The sequence below is a fragment of the Euphorbia lathyris genome, chromosome 5 (genome assembly GCF_963576675.1).
Source record: "Euphorbia lathyris chromosome 5, ddEupLath1.1, whole genome shotgun sequence".
NCBI classification, from domain to species: Eukaryota; Viridiplantae; Streptophyta; class Magnoliopsida; order Malpighiales; family Euphorbiaceae; genus Euphorbia; species Euphorbia lathyris.
This window is the reverse complement of record NC_088914.1, coordinates 75,813,465-75,832,168: the sequence shown is the minus strand read 5'-3', so window position 1 is coordinate 75,832,168 and position 18,704 is coordinate 75,813,465. Positions and strand designations below refer to the sequence as shown.

The following is an 18,704-nucleotide window of genomic DNA, read 5'->3' as shown; positions in this document are numbered from 1 at the left end:
GGCTGGTCAGACAGGATCGGATTTGATGTCTTAATCAATGCTCCACCATGGAGATTGTTGTTACACACATCTATCGCGCACGAAATTGAGTTGCAGACTCTTTAGCTAGGTTCCGTACTACCTGCCACACGGTCATGTGGTGGAGCTCGGCTCACGTCCTTTTGTTCTTCATTTATTTTTATGACATTTGTAAGTTATCGCATACTCGTGTTTCCTAACTCTGTCTTGAGTTTATAATTTTCTTTCTTAATATATTTTAGTTTTGCTTCTGCTGGGATCCGGGGTATCAACCTAGTTGGCATGCTCGTCCTCGGCTGGTTGCTTCATCCCAGTTTTAAAAAAAATACCCATGCATCCATCATTCCGAAAAGGAAAAATTAAAACATTCTGGCTTATTTTTCTACCAAAAATGATGTTTAGGAGATGTTCAAAACAGTAAAACATTCATTTTCATTTTTCCATCTGTCTTTCAAATTTCCTTTTCGTATATAGAATAGTAGGAGTTGTATAGCTTTCAAGTTTTACACTTTTTGTGAATGTACTACTATTTGTCTTCTTCTATCATTAGAATTTTTTATTTTTTATAAAAATTATGGTTATTAATTATAATTATGATAACTAGTGGTGGATTTCCGATCAGCTTCCTTCCCTGTGGGAGTGTCGTTGGGTTCGACAGGGGAAGCTCTGATGCCAAAGTTAGTATGAAAAATGGAGAATAAACTATATTGACAAGGTAGGGTTTAAGAGAGAGAATGAATGTGTGTGTACCTCAATAGATTGGGTGCAAGCTATTTATAATCATCTGAACATAACTTCCAGTAACCCGAAAGTCCCCATTAATGAGGTTCGAACCTTGGACTCTTCATCTACACTCCACACTGCTTATCACTGAACCAATTGCTTTTCTTGTATATTATGTCGCGCGCTGCTTAATATACCACTGCCCTTTTAGCTTCTATTATTTAATATTTGATGCATGCACTTATTAATATCGATTAAATGTGCATAATAATAAATTATTAACAGAAAAAAACAAATATGCATAATAATAAATTATTAATAGAAAAAAATTCAAGAACATGCTCTAATTTCTTATTTATTTTATTCCTGTATATATTTTAAAATGTTAAGGACGATGTTCTAAATATTGTTACATATGTTATAAACTTTATAATTTGTGTTCTAAAAATTAAGTATAATATTTAAAAAAAATAGTAAATATATGGACCATTTTTGCATTTGTTCTATAATATAATTTATAACTCATATTCTAAATAACATAACGTATGTTCTAAAAAACATAACGTATGTTCTAAAGTTTATATTTTGTGTTCCAAAAATTAAGTATAATGTTTTAAAAAAATCAGTAGATATCTCGATCGTTTTTCATTTGTTCTATAATATAATTTATAACTCATGTTCGAAAAAACATAACACATGTTCTAAAAAACATAACGTATGTTCTAAAAAATATGTCGTACGTTCTAAACTTCATAGTTCGTATTTTAAACGTTAAAATATATGTTCTAACGTTTGTTTTAAAAAAATATATAGTTTGTGTTTTAAAAATTAAGTATAATGTTCTAAAAAAATCAGTAGATATCTCGATCGTTTTTTCATTTTTTCTATAATATAATTTATAACTCATGTTCGAAAAAACATAACACATGTTCTAAAAAACATAACGTAATGTCGTACGTTCTAAACTTCATAGTTCGTGTTTTAAAAGTTAAAATATGTGCTCTAACGTATGTTTTAAAAAATATATTTTCTTATATAACATAGATTACAAAAATATAAAGGAATTAAATAAATAAGAAATTAAAGCATGTTCTTGGATTTTTTTCTATTAATAATTCATTATTATGCATATTTAATCGATATTAATAAGTGCATGCGTCAAATATTAAACAATGGAAGCTACTAGTATAATAGTATATTAAGCAGCGCGCGTGATATAATGAATAAGAGAAGCAATTGTTTCAGTGGTAAGTAGGGTGGAGTGTAGATGGAAGAGCCTAGGTTCAACTCTCACTACTAGCAGTATATAGTACTCAATCTAACCTAATCATACTTGGAACCCATGATGTCCCCACGATATCGAATCCAAATAGAAAACCGAAACACAATACTAATCCGAATAGGAAACAAGTTGTAGTGTGTTATACTGATTCAAGATATTACGACACGGTCTAGCTTTAGTAAGTCAGCTCAGACAAGGCTTAAAATTATGTTTTCTTATCAAAGTCTGTTCCATTGAACATGGACCTTAGCAGACCGATTAGACATCTGAACCCGTAAATAGGTCTAATTAATAGAAAGAGAAAGTGACTTATTTTTCTACTACAAAATTTTAGGGTTTGTGTTTATCCAGCTTGAGGCCACTCTCTTTTGTTCCATCTCTTTCTTCTTCAATGTCCTTCCTTTTCATGTTTTGTAGTATCACACGCTTTTTTTTGGGGATCAAGTTTGTAGTACTAAATAATTATGTAACTTCGATATCAGTATAGCTAGCTTATAGAAATAAAATTCATTTTTGGTACATAGTACGAGAGGTTTAGTTTTTAATGCTTCTGGACCACTCTTAATGATTTTTGGAAATATCCAAGCGCAGGAAGGATAATTAGTTAATGGATTGGGATTCAGATCCTCTCCCGTTCAACTTAAACGGGGGAGAGGTTCTGTTTAATAGATTATGGTCCTTCATTTAAGATGAAGGGCCAAGATCAAAACCCTGTGTGATTATTAGATATTTTTAACGGAAAATTCATTTTTTTCTTTAATCTCTTCTTTTCTTTTACTCTATTTAATTTTTTCCTTTTTCTACCATTCCTCCTCTTCTTCTCCACTTTCTCTCCGTTTCTGTAAATTGAACAAGTTAATTAATGATAAGAGAATATAAAAACACCAAATTCATTACCAACTAAACATGTGTCCTGCCTCATTTTAAATTCTTTTGGCACTTTTTATTAAGTTAAAACTCAACAACTAATTGGGACCAAAAAAAATAAAAAGCATCATTAGGATTTTGGTTTTTTATTTTTTGGTTTATTAAACACTTAATTTTTAATTTTAATTTTAATTTATATACATTAAGTTCCTGATCATTTATTTTTTTTATCTTATTAAATCATTGATTATCAAATTAGTAAGTTGTGAACATCTAATTCTGTTAAAAACACGTTATTAATTTCATCCGTATTTAAAATTAAAATATATAATGTTTACGGTTTGAATTAGGATTCGTACAGTTTACCATAGCTACATTACACATCCAAAACTGTTTTCAAACAGTAAAAAAATACAAATTTTGAATGCAGTGAAATGAATAAGACTGTGTTAACCGAATTTTATGTTCAAAATTAATTTTAAGGGTTTGAGATAAAAAAAATAAATAAATGATAAATGACTTGTTCAAATAAAAGATTAAGAGCTTAATGAAAAAAATAAAAAATCAAGGGCCTAAAGATGTTTTTTGCCCAAAAAAAATCAAGAACATGAAATGAAATCTATAAAATACCCCTCCAATTGTTCCTGAAACTAAATTGAGAGTGAGAGACAGAATAGAGAAGAAGAGTGATGATAGCTAAAGGAAAGGAGTGGGTTTGATGGAGAGAAAAAATGGATAAAGGAGATTAAAGAAAAAATGGATTTTCGATAAAAAAAAAAAACAAGAAAACTAATAATCACACAGGGTTTTGATCTTGGCCCTTCATCTTAAATGAAGGGCCAGAATCTATTGAACAGGACCTCTCCCGTTTAAGTTGAACGGGAGAGGATCCAAATCCAATGGATTGCAATTGACTACATGAATGCAATGTATAACGAATCTTTTAAATTTAACGGTCAGAAAAAGTTAAACAAATTGAATGGTAAGTGATATGTCAAAAAAGAAACCTGATTAATTATTATTATTGTTATCGTGAAAATCTTAATTTTGTGAATTATGTAATAATCGTGTTCATCACTTTACCTATGTTTTAATAGTTTGTTACATTCGGAGGAAGAGTTGTTACAACTGGAGCAAAGAACGTCAATTTTTGATCAAGTAACAAGCGATGTTAGATTTTACGGTGAAAAAAATTAATCAACCCCCCTTTTTTCCTATGTGTCAATATAATGTGTCAATTCATTTGACTTTTGTAAGGCACATCTACACTACAAGAAAATACTTATTTACTGATGGAAAATTCCGTCAGTAAACTTCAAAATTCAGTTTACTTTTTAGTAGTGATAATACATCTTTCACATACAGTTTATTACTTTGCAACTACAAGATTAATACTACAACAACAAGATAAAGGGTATCAAAACATTTTAAACAAGTTGAAGGGTTATATTTTGAAAGTCAAAAAAGCCAATCAAATTTTTTTTTAATAAATTTAGAGGACAAATGATGTATTAAGCTTTATAAGTATAAAAAGTGGATGCATATATAGTGATCCTTAATCAAATCAAACACAATCGCTTTAGGCATGCTAACGTTGTTGGTTAAATAAAGAAATATTGTTCCTTCTTGCCTTGTTGTTTATCACCCTTAATCAAGTTATTGTAATTATGAAAATAATATATATAATAATGATTTATTATAAACTATTTTCTGTTTTAGGTAGTCAACACACTAGTCTCGAGTTTGACTCCTGGAATGATTTATTAAATCTCATTTCTTTTTCTTTTTTTAATGGAAACCTGTGATAATGTATAGTAATTAAACCTTTATCCTATCAATAATCATATTTCAGCAAATATATAAACAAATCAACGCAATAGCTTTATGCATGCAGTGCTTCCTTCATTTTCCACCTTTCTAAAATGGCCTTTCTTCTATCTTCCCCAATTTCTAATTTCTCTTTTCCCAAACTGAAACATAAAACTATTGATATTACTAAATCAAAAACACAATGCTCTCATAATTCAAATATTCCCACTGAAACTATAGTCAGACGCTCTGCAAATTACAAACCTACCATTTGGGATTCTGATTTTGTGCTTTCCTTGAGGAGTCAATATAAGGTATATATATTTATGTTAATGCTCACTTTCTTTCTTCTTTCATTGACATTGTCTGTAAAATATTCTTTAAGGCCGAATATTAGTTTGAATGATTGGAATACAAAATTTTCTCAAACATACACTTATTAATCTTTTCATATATATATGCAGGAAGAAAAGTATACAAATCGTATTAGAAAGCTCAAGGAAGAGGTGAAGACCATGCTCATCAAGTCCAGAACTCCTTGGGATCAACTTGAGCTGATTGACATTTTACAAAGACTTGGCTTAGCATATCATTTTGAACATCAAATACATGAAATTCTGATGTGTATTTACAATAAAACACATAGTCATGATACTGATAAATCAATCAAGAAAGATTTGCATTTCACAGCTCTTGAATTTAGACTCTTGAGGCAACATGGCTTTAACATATCTCAAGGTAGTTGCATATATAAATATATTTGAACATCAAATACATGAAATTCTGATGTGTATTTACAATAAAACACATAGTCATGATACTGATAAATCAATCAAGAAAGATTTGCATTTCACAGCTCTTGAATTTAGACTCTTGAGGCAACATGGCTTTAACATATCTCAAGGTAGTTGCATATATAAATATATTTGAACATCAAATACATGAAATTCTGATGTGTATTTACAATAAAACACATAGTCATGATACTGATAAATCAATCAAGAAAGATTTGCATTTCACAGCTCTTGAATTTAGACTCTTGAGGCAACATGGCTTTAACATATCTCAAGGTAGTTGCATATATAAATATATTTGAGTTACTTTGTTTTTTCCCCTTGAGAAAAGTCCGTGGTATATAAATTATCACAATCAATTTATCAATTTTGAATAAAATTACTTACAAAAATTAATTGATGTCCAGAGATATTCAGTGATTTTCAAGACGAGGTTGGGAACTTGAAAAGAAATCTGTACGATGATTATAAGGGAATCCTATCATTGTATGAGGCCTCATTCCTTTCAGAAGAAGGTGAGAATGTCTTAGACTCAGCAAGAGAATTTGGATACAATAAGCTGAGAAAACATGTTCAGCAAAATCAAGAAACTGACCCATATTATGCAAAATTAATAAATCATGCTTTGGAGCTCCCACTTCATTGGAGAATGCAAAGGTTGGAAAGCAGGTGGTTCATAGATATGTATGAGGTTAAGCACGGCATGGATTCTCATATATTAGAACTTGCTAAGTTGGATTTCAACAATGTCCAAGCAACATACCAGGCTGATCTTCAATACACATCATGGTTCATAATTATTTAAATTAATCTCATCTAATTGTATATTCTTAATTGATGCGGACATCTTTTCAACAAATTCCAAGTCCAGGTTAGGGAAGTAGCAAGGTAACAAATTTCGTCAGGTATGTGGGGAAAGTGATTCAGAAAAGGAGGAAGACACACTTAAAGTTCTAGTATATCTTTTTCTTTTAAGTGTATCTACCTGGGCGGATCTCTTAGACGGATCTCCTTTGAAGGAGCTCTTCGATGGGTCTCTCCGATGGATCTACGTTGACGGATCTCTCTGATGGATCTCCTTTGACGGATCTCCTTTGATGGATCTCTTTGGCGGATCTCCTTTGAAGGAGCTCTTCGATGGATCTCTCTGATGGATCTCCTTTGACGGATCTCCTTCGACGGATCTCCTTTGACGGATCTCCTTCGACGGATCTCTTCGGCGGATCTCCTTGAAGGATCTCTTCGATGGATCTCTTCTCCTTTGAAGGATCTCTTCGATGGACCTCTTCGACGGATCTACTCCACGGATTTTTGATATAATTTGGGCAAATTTCTTTTCTTTAAGAAAAGTTTATAAAACAGCGGCACTTAACACTCAGCAAGACACTAGCTTAGTCAACTAGTGACTAGGACAGCTTCGTTGCTTAGGTCAGGAAATAGCACTTAGAGTCTATTCCTGAACCTGCTCGTTGGTAGCGCACAACTCAGCTTGACCTCTTTTACTTGGTCAGTTTTAGTTTGTTTTAAGCAAGCAATATAAATAAGGAGTTAAGGTTTAAGAAAACTTCACTCAGCAGATTTATCCAGGTTCGGCTTCTTCTAAGCCTACGTCCTGTCCCCGGAACACTTCCGAGATTTCAAATCCTCTACTGAGCTCTTTAAAGGTAGAGCCTCAAACCTTTTACAATATCAGCAATTGAGTATGACAAGAGTACCTTCCTCTATACTTCTACTCAATCCTAATCTCTCCGCTGAGTCAAATCAAAATTATGTGGAAAGGTGTTTCAACATACTCAATGTATCTACTTCAGTGTATCTACTTCGACGTATCTCCTTTAAGCATCTACATGGGCTGATCTACTTCGAAGTGTCTACATTGATGTATCTCCTTCAGGTATCTACTTTGGCGGATCTACTTCGATGTGTCTACGTTGAGGTATCTCCTTCAGGTATCTAGTTGAGCGGACCTACTTCGACATATCTACATTGGCGTATCTACTCATCGACGTATCTACTTCCAGTACCTATCTGAGTGGATCTACCTTGGCATATCTATTCATTGTATTTCTGTCAATGTATATCTACTTCGACGGATCTACCTATTGTATCTACTTCGACCCAGATTGGCGGATCTCACTCTACATTGAATCCTGGCAGATCATATTCAGATGTGGGTAATACGAACAACATGTGCACCTAATGGCGTATACCGGATGAATAACCGAGGCGGGTCCTAGAGATTACTTCCTTTACAAGGAGTGAACTTTCTTTCCTTGTTTAAGGAAGGATAGTTGCAAGCTTTCCTTCCTTAAACAAGGAAGGATATACATTCTGCCTATTTAAGTTTTCTTTCCTTCACAAGGAAGAGTATACACTTACCTATTTTACCCTTTATTTTCCTTCTTTAGTTGTAACCCTAGTAGGGGTAATTATGTCTTTAGTTTTCTTTAGGGGAGGTATTTAAGCCCCATCTTTAGGGGTAATTATGTCTTTAGTTTTCTTTAGGTGTTTTTAGGGTTCATCCCTCTTAACAATGGGGATTTCTAATTCCTACAAGTTTAGCTTGTGAATCCGGGGGTTTCACGGCTCCTTCAAGTTTAGCTTGAGAATATCTTTGGTAGTTTACGATTGAAAACTATCGCCCGTTACCCGATCTGTATCAGTTGGTATCAGAGCCGATCGTTTCCTGACCCGAAACTTCTTTGGCAATGGTTCAGCCTCGACAATCACAAGGTTCTATGGAGGCCAGTGACCGGAAATATGAAAAGCGGAGGGAGCGCCTCGCGGAACAGATCCAAGCCAGTATTGAGAGGGAGAGGCAAGCTAACCAACGGTTCCAGGAGTTATCCACCTCTTGGGCAAACTCCCGACTGGCCGCTCTCGCCCTACTCAGACCCACCGCCGGGGATCTAAATCGGAGGAGGGAAGAAGTCCCTGAAAATGGAGAAGCCACTATCTCACCTCCTAAAGATTCAGGCCAAATCTGTCCACTGTTGCGCCAGGAAGAGGTAAATCCGAAACTCTCAGTTCTTGATGTGGAAGTGAAGGGTATGCCTACTATTAGTGAGGATTTGGTTATTTGTGATGTTGTTGGTGATTTAAGTTCTCATTGTGGAGTTTTTGATAATGAATTTGTGGATGAGAACTTAAATGTATCTGTGAATGAGAAGGAAGAGGGGATAGCATGTAGGAACTTTGAAGAAGTTCAAATAGAAAATGGTGCATACTATGTGTTTGATGAAATGCCCCATAGGCAAAACTTCACTTGTATGCTTAATGAGGGTGATAACCCTAATCCTGAAGAAGTGGATGATGATTTTGGGCTGGCGAATCTCTTTAAGGCGGATGGGGAATTTATTTTATGTGTGGGGGTTGATGGCTATGGTGATGGGAGAGATGTTGGTAGATCAACGATGCTCAGATGTATAACGTCGTTTAAGTCAGACAACTCGGTAAATGGAGTGGTCGGCTTGAACTATAAGAAAGAGCGGATGGAAGCGAGAGGTCTTGGGAAAGATTGGGTGGAGGAAGAGGAGTTGTACGAATTTGAAAATAATCATGAAGGAGGTGAGCTCGAGTGGAAGATTGATAGAGAGGAGGACCATTATGAAAATGAGCTGGATAGCAACAATGAACTTGAGTATGATGATAATGGGTCCAGTAATGGGATTGAAGGGGAAGAGAGTGATTTTGATGGTGAGTTATATGATGATGGTAGGTTTCATCATCATGAGGATGGACTTGAAGATAATGAGGATGACGAAACCTATTATGATGAAGATGAGCATCAGATCACTGAGTGGGTCCCAAGTGAGGCTACTTATGAAGATGATGAGAACAGATTTCATTGTGATGATGAGTTGGAGGATGGTGAGTGGTGCCAAAATGAATATACTTATGAGGTTGATGAAAGTAGGTCTTATGAAGATGAGTCAAGGAACATTGAGTGGAACTAAAGCGGGACTCCTAATTATGATGATAATGAAAATAGGTTCTACTGTGATGATGAGTTGGAGGATGTTGGATGGAACCAAAATGAGTACACCTACGATGACGACGACCAAGAGCTTCATGGAACACTTGACGAATGGGAAGGGCAGTTCGAGTGATAAAGGGCACATGGTCTGCTGGTGTTTAAAGGCGAGTGTGATCCTATTTCTTTTTTTTTTAAAAAGAGAGTATGATGCAGACATCTTTTCAACAAATTCCAAGACCAGGTTAGGGAAGTAGCAAGGTAACAAATTTCGTCAGGTATGTGGGGAAAGTGATTCAGAAGAGGAGGAAGACACACTTAAAGTTCTAGTATATCTTTTTCTTTTAAGTGTATCTACCTAGGCGGATCTCTTAGACGGATCTCCTTTGAAGGAGCTCTTCGATGGGTCTCTCCGATGGATCTACGTTGACGGATCTCTCTGATGGATCTCCTTTGATGGATCTCCTTCGACGGATCTCCTTTGAAGGAGCTCTTCGATGGATCTCCTTTGACGGATCTCCTTCGACGGATCTCCTTTGACGGATCTCCTTCGACGGATCTCCTTTGATGGATCTCTTCGGCGGATCTCCTTGAAGGATCTCTTCGATGGATCTCTTCGGCGGATCTCCTTTGAAGGATCTCTTCGATGGACCTCTTCAACGGATCTACTCCACGGATCTCTTCGATGCATCTACTCAACGTATCTACTTCAGTGTATCTATTTCGACGTATCTCCTTTAAGCATCTACCTGGGCTGATCTACTTCGAAGTGTCTACATTGATGTATCTCCTTCAGGTATCTACTTTGGCGGATCTACTTCGATGTGTCTACGTTGAGGTATCTCCTTCAGGTATCTAGTTGAGCGGACCTACTTCGACATATCTACATTGGCGTATCTACTCATCGACGTATCTACTTCCAGTACCTATCTGAGTGGATCTACCTTGGCATATCTATTCATTGTATTTCTGTCAATGTATATCTACTTCGACGGATCTACCTATTGTATCTACTTCGACCCAGATTGGCGGATCTCACTCTACATTGAATCCTGGCAGATCATATTCAGATGTGGGTAATACGAACAACATGTGCACCTAATGGCGTATACCGGATGAATAACCGAGGCGGGTCCTAGAGATTACTTCCTTTACAAGGAGTGAACTTTCTTTCCTTGTTTAAGGAAGGATAGTTGCAAGCTTTCCTTCCTTAAACAAGGAAGGATATACATTCTGCCTATTTAAGTTTTCTTTCCTTCACAAGGAAGAGTATACACTTACCTATTTTACCCTTTATTTTCCTTCTTTAGTTGTAACCCTAGTAGGGGTAATTATGTCTTTAGTTTTCTTTAGGGGAGGTATTTAAACCCCATCTTTGTAAGGATATGCAACTTTTTATCAATCAAATTATAACTTCTCTTTGAGAGTGTTTTTAGGGTTCATCCCTCTTAACAATGGGGATTTCTAATTCCTACAAGTTTAGCTTGTGAATCCGGGGGTTTCACGGCTCCTTCAAGTTTAGCTTGAGAATATCTTTGGTAGTTTACGATTGAAAACTATCGCCCGTTACCCGATCTGTATCAGTTGGTATCAGAGCCGATCGTTTCCTGACCCGAAACTTCTTTGGCAATGGTTCAGCCTCGACAATCACAAGGTTCTATGGAGGCTAGTGACCGAAAATATGAAAAGCGGAGGGAGCGCCTCGCGGAACAGATCCAAGCCAGTATTGAGAGGGAGAGGCAAGCTAACCAACGGTTCCAGGAGTTATCCACCTCTTGGGCAAACTCCCGACTGGCCGCTCTCGCCCTACTCAGACCCACCGCCGGGGATCTAAATCGGAGGAGGGAAGAAGTCCCTGAAAATGGAGAAGCCACTATCTCACCTCCTAAAGATTCAGGCCAAATCTGTCCACTGTTGCGCCAGGAAGAGGTAAATCCGAAACTCTCAGTTCTTGATGTGGAAGTGAAGGGTATGCCTACTATTAGTGAGGATTTGGTTATTTGTGATGTTGTTGGTGATTTAAGTTCTCATTGTGGAGTTTTTGATAATGAATTTGTGGATGAGAACTTAAATGTATCTGTGAATGAGAAGGAAGAGGGGATAGCATGTAGGAACTTTGAAGAAGTTCAAATAGAAAATGGTGCATACTATGTGTTTGATGAAATGCCCCATAGGCAAAACTTCACTTGTATGCTTAATGAGGGTGATAACCCTAATCCTGAAGAAGTGGATGATGATTTTGGGCTGGCGAATCTCTTTAAGGCGGATGGGGAATTTATTTTATGTGTGGGGGTTGATGGCTATGGTGATGGGAGAGATGTTGGTAGATCAACGATGCTCAGATGTATAACGTCGTTTAAGTCAGACAACTCGGTAAATGGAGTGGTCGGCTTGAACTATAAGAAAGAGCGGATGGAAGCGAGAGGTCTTGGGAAAGATTGGGTGGAGGAAGAGGAGTTGTACGAATTTGAAAATAATCATGAAGGAGGTGAGCTCGAGTGGAAGATTGATAGAGAGGAGGACCATTATGAAAATGAGATGGATAGCAACAATGAACTTGAGTATGATGATAATGGGTCCAGTAATGGGATTGAAGGGGAAGAGAGTGATTTTGATGGTGAGTTATATGATGACGGTAGGTTTCATCATCATGAGGATGGACTTGAAGATAATGAGGATGACGAAACCTATTATGATGAAGATGAGCATCAGATCACTGAGTGGGTCCCAAGTGAGGCTACTTATGAAGATGATGAGAACAGATTTCATTGTGATGATGAGTTGGAGGATGGTGAGTGGTGCCAAAATGAATATACTTATGAGGTTGATGAAAGTAGGTCTTATGAAGATGAGTCAAGGAACATTGAGTGGAACCAAAGCGGGACTCCTAATTATGACGATAATGAAAATAGGTTCTACTGTGATGATGAGTTGGAGGATGTTGGATGGAACCAAAATGAGTACACCTACGATGACGACGACCAAGAGCTTCATGGAACACTTGACGAATGGGAAGGGCAGTTCGAGTGATAAAGGGCACATGGTCTGCTGGTGTTTAAAGGCGAGTGTGATCCTATTTCTTTTTTTTTTTAAAAAGAGCGTATGATGCAGACATCTTTTCAACAAATTCCAAGACCAGGTTAGGGAAGTAGCAAGGTAACAAATTTCGTCAGGTATGTGGGGAAAGTGATTCAGAAGAGGAGGAAGACACACTTAAAGTTCTAGTATATCTTTTTCTTTCAAGTGTATCTACCTAGGCGGATCTCTTAGACGGATCTCCTTTGAAGGAGCTCTTCGATGGGTCTCTCCGATGGATCTACGTTGACGGATCTCTCTGATGGATCTCCTTTGATGGATCTCCTTCGACGGATCTCCTTTGAAGGAGCTCTTCGATGGATCTCTCCGATGGATCTCCTTTGACGGATCTCCTTCGACGGATCTCCTTTGACGGATCTCCTTCGACGGATCTCCTTTGATGGATCTCTTCGGCGGATCTCCTTGAAGGATCTCTTCGATGGATCTCTTCGGCGGATCTCCTTTGAAGGATCTCTTCGATGGACCTCTTCGACGGATCTACTCCACGGATCTCTTCGATGGATCTACTCAACGTATCTACTTCAGTGTATCTATTTCGACGTATCTCCTTTAAGCATCTACCTGGGCTGATCTACTTCGAAGTGTCTACATTGATGTATCTCCTTCAGGTATCTACTTTGGCGGATCTACTTCGATGTGTCTACGTTGAGGTATCTCCTTCAGGTATCTAGTTGAGCGGACCTACTTCGACATATCTACATTGGCGTATCTACTCATCGACGTATCTACTTCCAGTACCTATCTGAGTGGATCTACCTTGGCATATCTATTCATTGTATTTCTGTCAATGTATATCTACTTCGACGGATCTACCTATTGTATCTACTTCGACCCAGATTGGCGGATCTCACTCTACATTGAATCCTGGCAGATCATATTCAGATGTGGGTAATACGAACAACATGTGCACCTAATGGCGTATACCGGATGAATAACCGAGGCGGGTCCTAGAGATTACTTCCTTTACAAGGAGTGAACTTTCTTTCCTTGTTTAAGGAAGGATAGTTGCAAGCTTTCCTTCCTTAAACAAGGAAGGATATACATTCTGCCTATTTAAGTTTTCTTTCCTTCACAAGGAAGAGTATACACTTACCTATTTTACCCTTTAATTTCCTTCTTTAGTTGTAACCCTAGTAGGGGTAATTATGTCTTTAGTTTTCTTTAGGGGAGGTATTTAAACCCCATCTTTGTAAGGATATGCAACTTTTTATCAATCAAATTATAACTTCTCTTTGAGAGTGTTTTTAGGGTTCATCCCTCTTAACAATGGGGATTTCTAATTCCTACAAGTTTAGCTTGTGAATCCGGGGGTTTCACGGCTCCTTCAAGTTTAGCTTGAGAATATCTTTGGTAGTTTACGATTGAAAACTATCGCCCGTTACCTGATCTGTATCAGTTGGTATCAGAGCCGATCGTTTCCTGACCCGAAACTTCTTTGGCAATGGTTCAGCCTCGACAATCACAAGGTTCTATGGAGGCCAGTGACCGGAAATATGAAAAGCGGAGGGAGCGCCTCGCGGAACAGATCCAAGCCAGTATTGAGAGGGAGAGGCAAGCTAACCAACGGTTCCAGGAGTTATCCACCTCTTGGGCAAACTCCCGACTGGCCGCTCTCGCCCTACTCAGACCCACCGCCGGGGATCTAAATCGGAGGAGGGAAGAAGTCCCTGAAAATGGAGAAGCCACTATCTCACCTCCTAAAGATTCAGGCCAAATCTGTCCACTGTTGCGCCAGGAAGAGGTAAATCCGAAACTCTCAGTTCTTGATGTGGAAGTGAAGGGTATGCCTACTATTAGTGAGGATTTGGTTATTTGTGATGTTGTTGGTGATTTAAGTTCTCATTGTGGAGTTTTTGATAATGAATTTGTGGATGAGAACTTAAATGTATCTGTGAATGAGGAGGAAGAGGGGATAGCATGTAGGAACTTTGAAGAAGTTCAAATAGAAAATGGTGCATACTATGTGTTTGATGAAATGCCCCATAGGCAAAACTTCACTTGTATGCTTAATGAGGGTGATAACCCTAATCCTGAAGAAGTGGATGATGATTTTGGGCTGGCGAATCTCTTTAAGGCGGATGGGGAATTTATTTTATGTGTGGGGGTTGATGGCTATGGTGATGGGAGAGATGTTGGTGGATCAACGATGCTCAGATGTATAACGTCGTTTAAGTCAGACAACTCGGTAAATGGAGTGGTCGGCTTGAACTATAAGAAAGAGCGGATGGAAGCGAGAGGTCTTGGGAAAGATTGGGTGGAGGAAGAGGAGTTGTACGAATTTGAAAATAATCATGAAGGAGGTGAGCTCGAGTGGAAGATTGATAGAGAGGAGGGCCATTATGAAAATGAGCTGGATAGCAACAATGAACTTGAGTATGATGATAATGGGTCCAGTAATGGGATTGAAGGGGAAGAGAGTGATTTTGATGGTGAGTTATATGATGACGGTAGGTTTCATCATCATGAGGATGGACTTGAAGATAATGAGGATGACGAAACCTATTATGATGAAGATGAGCATCAGATCACTGAGTGGGTCCCAAGTGAGGCTACTTATGAAGATGATGAGAACAGATTTCATTGTGATAATGAGTTGGAGGATGGTGAGTGGTGCCAAAATGAATATACTTATGAGGTTGATGAAAGTAGGTCTTATGAAGATGAGTCAAGGAACATTGAGTGGAACCAAAGTGGGACTCCTAATTATGAAGATAATGAAAATAGGTTCTACTGTGATGATGAGTTGGAGGACGTTGGATGGAACCAAAATGAGTACACCTACGATGACGACGACCAAGAGCTTCATGGAACACTTGACGAATAGGAAGGGCAGTTCGAGTGATAAAGGGCACATGGTCTGCTGGTGTTTAAAGGCGAGTGTGATCCTATTTCTTTTTTTTTAAAAAAGAGAGTATGATGCGGACATCTTTTCAACAAATTCCAAGACCAGGTTAGGGAAGTAGCAAGGTAACAAATTTCGTCAGGTATGTGGGGAAAGTGATTCAGAAGAGGAGGAAGACACACTTAAAGTTCTAGTATATCTTTTTCTTTTAAGTGTATCTACCTAGGCGGATCTCTTAGACGGATCTCCTTTGAAGGAGCTCTTCGATGGGTCTCTCCGATGGATCTACGTTGACGGATCTCTCTGATGGATCTCCTTTGACGGATCTCCTTCGACGGATCTCCTTTGATGGATCTCTTCGGCGGATCTCCTTTGAAGGAGCTCTTCGATGGATCTCTCCGATGGATCTCCTTTGACGGATCTCCTTCGATGGATCTCCTTTGACGGATCTCCTTCGACGGATCTCCTTTGATGGATCTCTTCGGCGGATCTCCTTGAAGGATCTCTTCGATGGATCTCTTCGGCGGATCTCCTTTGAAGGATCTCTTCGATGGACCTCTTCGACGGATCTACTCCACGGATCTCTTCGATGGATCTACTCAACGTATCTATTTCGACGTATCTCCTTTAAGCATCTACCTGGGCTGATCTACTTCGAAGTGTCTACATTGATGTATCTCCTTCAGGTATCTACTTTGGCGGATCTACTTCGATGTGTCTACGTTGAGGTATCTCCTTCAGGTATCTAGTTGAGCGGACCTACTTCGACATATCTACATTGGCGTATCTACTCATCGACGTATCTACTTCCAGTACCTATCTGAGTGGATCTACCTTGGCATATCTATTCATTGTATTTCTGTCAATGTATATCTACTTCGACGGATCTACCTATTGTATCTACTTCGACCCCGATTGGCGGATCTCACTCTACATTGAATCCTGGCAGATCATATTCAGATGTGGGTAATACGAACAACATGTGCACCTAATGGCGTATACCGGATGAATAACCGAGGCGGGTCCTAGAGATTACTTCCTTTACAAGGAGTGAACTTTCTTTCCTTGTTTAAGGAAGGATAGTTGCAAGCTTTCCTTCCTTAAACAAGGAAGGATATACATTCTGTCTATTTAAGTTTTCTTTCCTTCACAAGGAAGAGTATACACTTACCTATTTTACCCTTTATTTTCCTTCTTTAGTTGTAACCCTAGTAGGGGTAATTATGTCTTTAGTTTTCTTTAGGGGAGGTATTTAAACCCCATCTTTGTAAGGATATGCAACTTTTTATCAATCAAATTATAACTTCTCTTTGAGAGTGTTTTTAGGGTTCATCCCTCTTAACAATGGGGATTTCTAATTCATACAAGTTTAGCTTGTGAATCCGGGGGTTTCACGGCTCCTTCAAGTTTAGCTTGAGAATATCTTTGGTAGTTTACGATTGAAAACTATCGCCCGTTACCTGATCTGTATCATTAATGATCTCATGGTATTACTAATTAATTCTTTTTTCCTCTGTATTATCCACAAATTAAAGTTGGTGGAAGAGTACATGTCTTGCTGAAAAGCTAAGCTTCATAAGGGACAGGTTAGTGGAGAACTTCTTATGGGCAGTAGGACAGATCTATGAGCCACGATTTGGATATTGCAGAAGAATGTGCAGCAAAGTCTATTCATTGATAACTACTATTGATGACATTTATGACGTTTATGGGACTTTGGAGGAACTTGAATTGTTTACTGATGCTGTTCAAAGGTTAATTGGCCATTAATGATCTGTATATATTCTCAACATATACAAATATTGAAAAATTTACATCGTTCCTATGATTGCAGATGGGAAGTAACTGAAATTGAACATCTTCCGGACTATATGAAGATATGTTTTGTATGTCTCCATAATACAATCAATGAGATAGGTTATGATGTGCTTAAGGAAAAGGGATTTCATATTATTCCCTACTTGAAGAAAGCTGTAAGTTTCAATATAAATATTGTTCCTGAACTTAATTATTGGATTCATTAATTAATGATTATATTATTCAGTGGGTAGATCTATGTGAAGCATACTTATTGGAGGCTAAATGGTACCATAGCAGATATACACCAACAGTGGAAGAGTACACTGAAAATGCATGGATTTCTATTTCTGGCCCAGTTATATTAGTCCATGTATTTTTTCTTACCCAGGATAAAATCACATTTGACAGCTTGAAATATTTAAAGGAGTATCCGGAGATTGTGCGGTTGTCATCTCTGGTTCTTCGACTAGCAAATGATCTAGGAACATCTTCTGTAAGCATGCATCTTCTACATCTTATCTTTATATATCCACATACAAAAAATAATTGTTTATGAGTTACTGATCAGGATGAACTGAAGAGAGGTGATATTCCAAAGTTAATACAATGTTACATGAATGAAAGTGGAGCTTCAGAAGATGAAGCACGACAATATATTCAATGTTTAATCAGCGAGACATGGAAGAAGATGACCAAACAAGGGTGTATAGAATCTCCGTTACTCTCCAAAGCATTTATAGGCATAGCAATGGACCTAGCTCGTATGGCACAATGCGCATATCAACATGGAGATGGGTATGGTATTCCAGATGGTGAGACCAAAGATCATGTTCTGTCAATACTTGTTCAACCTATTCCAATTTAGACTCCAGTATTGACCATGCAGAAATTGAAGAATGTAGAATGCTGCATTGTAAGTTAGAGAAAGTGAGAAAAGGAGTAAGTGAACAAATAGAAAGGCTTAAGCCGCTGTCCATTTAGAAAGGCTTGTTCAAGTGATACAGGAGAAAAGATATATGAAATAAATCCTACGATACAAAAATGTGTAGACTTAATAAACATGGTTGTGTCAAATCCATCTCATTTTGTATGTTATATATATATAGTAATCCATTGATCATATATATTATTCATTTCCTACAAGTCAATCAAATCATGCAAACAAAACAGACAAGAACATTATAATATAAGAATGATAATTTTTCACACATTCAAACTCAATATTCTGCAATTTGATGATCAATATTCTGCAAGACTATAAATATATAGAAGACTGATGAGATATTGAGGGATCTGTGACTCAAACTATGAATTCATATGGCAGCTAAAACCTCTCTTCCTTGTATATAACCAACTATTCAATACACCTTCATTAAACACCAATTTCATTTCTACATTCACATCCACCTTCATTAGCTTTAGTTTCACCCTCTAACTGTAAGTCTCAGGAGCATCTTGACAAGTTGAAGAAATCAGAATCATCACCAATTAGCCACAAGT

At 37.5% G+C, this 18,704-nt stretch overlaps 1 protein-coding gene across 3 annotated transcripts; it reads left to right on the top strand.

Annotated features, from left to right (window-relative positions):
- Positions 1 to 4,760: 4,760 nt before the first annotated feature.
- On the top strand, positions 4,761 to 18,330 carry LOC136228955 (terpene synthase 10-like). Of its 3 annotated transcripts, XM_066017461.1 has the most exons (7): positions 4,761 to 5,013; positions 5,164 to 5,437; positions 5,901 to 6,282; positions 16,940 to 17,158; positions 17,239 to 17,377; positions 17,449 to 17,697; positions 17,773 to 18,330. In XM_066017461.1, the coding sequence occupies exons 1-7, from the start codon at positions 4,813 to 4,815 to the stop codon at positions 18,067 to 18,069; spliced, it is 1,761 nt and encodes a 586-aa protein (XP_065873533.1). In that variant the 5' UTR covers positions 4,761 to 4,812; the 3' UTR covers positions 18,070 to 18,330. The 3 variants fall into 3 exon arrangements, with proteins under 3 accessions (XP_065873533.1, XP_065873532.1, XP_065873531.1); XM_066017460.1 differs by lacking the exons at positions 4,761 to 5,013; positions 5,164 to 5,437 and adding an exon at positions 5,568 to 5,769 and having other exon boundaries at positions 16,991 to 17,158; XM_066017459.1 differs by lacking the exons at positions 4,761 to 5,013; positions 5,164 to 5,437 and adding an exon at positions 5,568 to 5,769.
- The last annotated feature ends 374 nt before the right edge of the window (positions 18,331 to 18,704 follow it).

Coding starts and splice junctions, on each gene's coding strand:
- LOC136228955 (XM_066017461.1), top strand. CDS start 4,813: ATGGCCTTTCTTCTATCTTCCCCAATTTCTAATTTCTCTTTTCCCAAA. Junction 5,014..5,163: donor CCTTGAGGAGTCAATATAAG/GTATATATATTT, acceptor ATATATATGCAG/GAAGAAAAGTATACAAATCG. Junction 17,159..17,238: donor TTTACTGATGCTGTTCAAAG/GTTAATTGGCCA, acceptor CTATGATTGCAG/ATGGGAAGTAACTGAAATTG.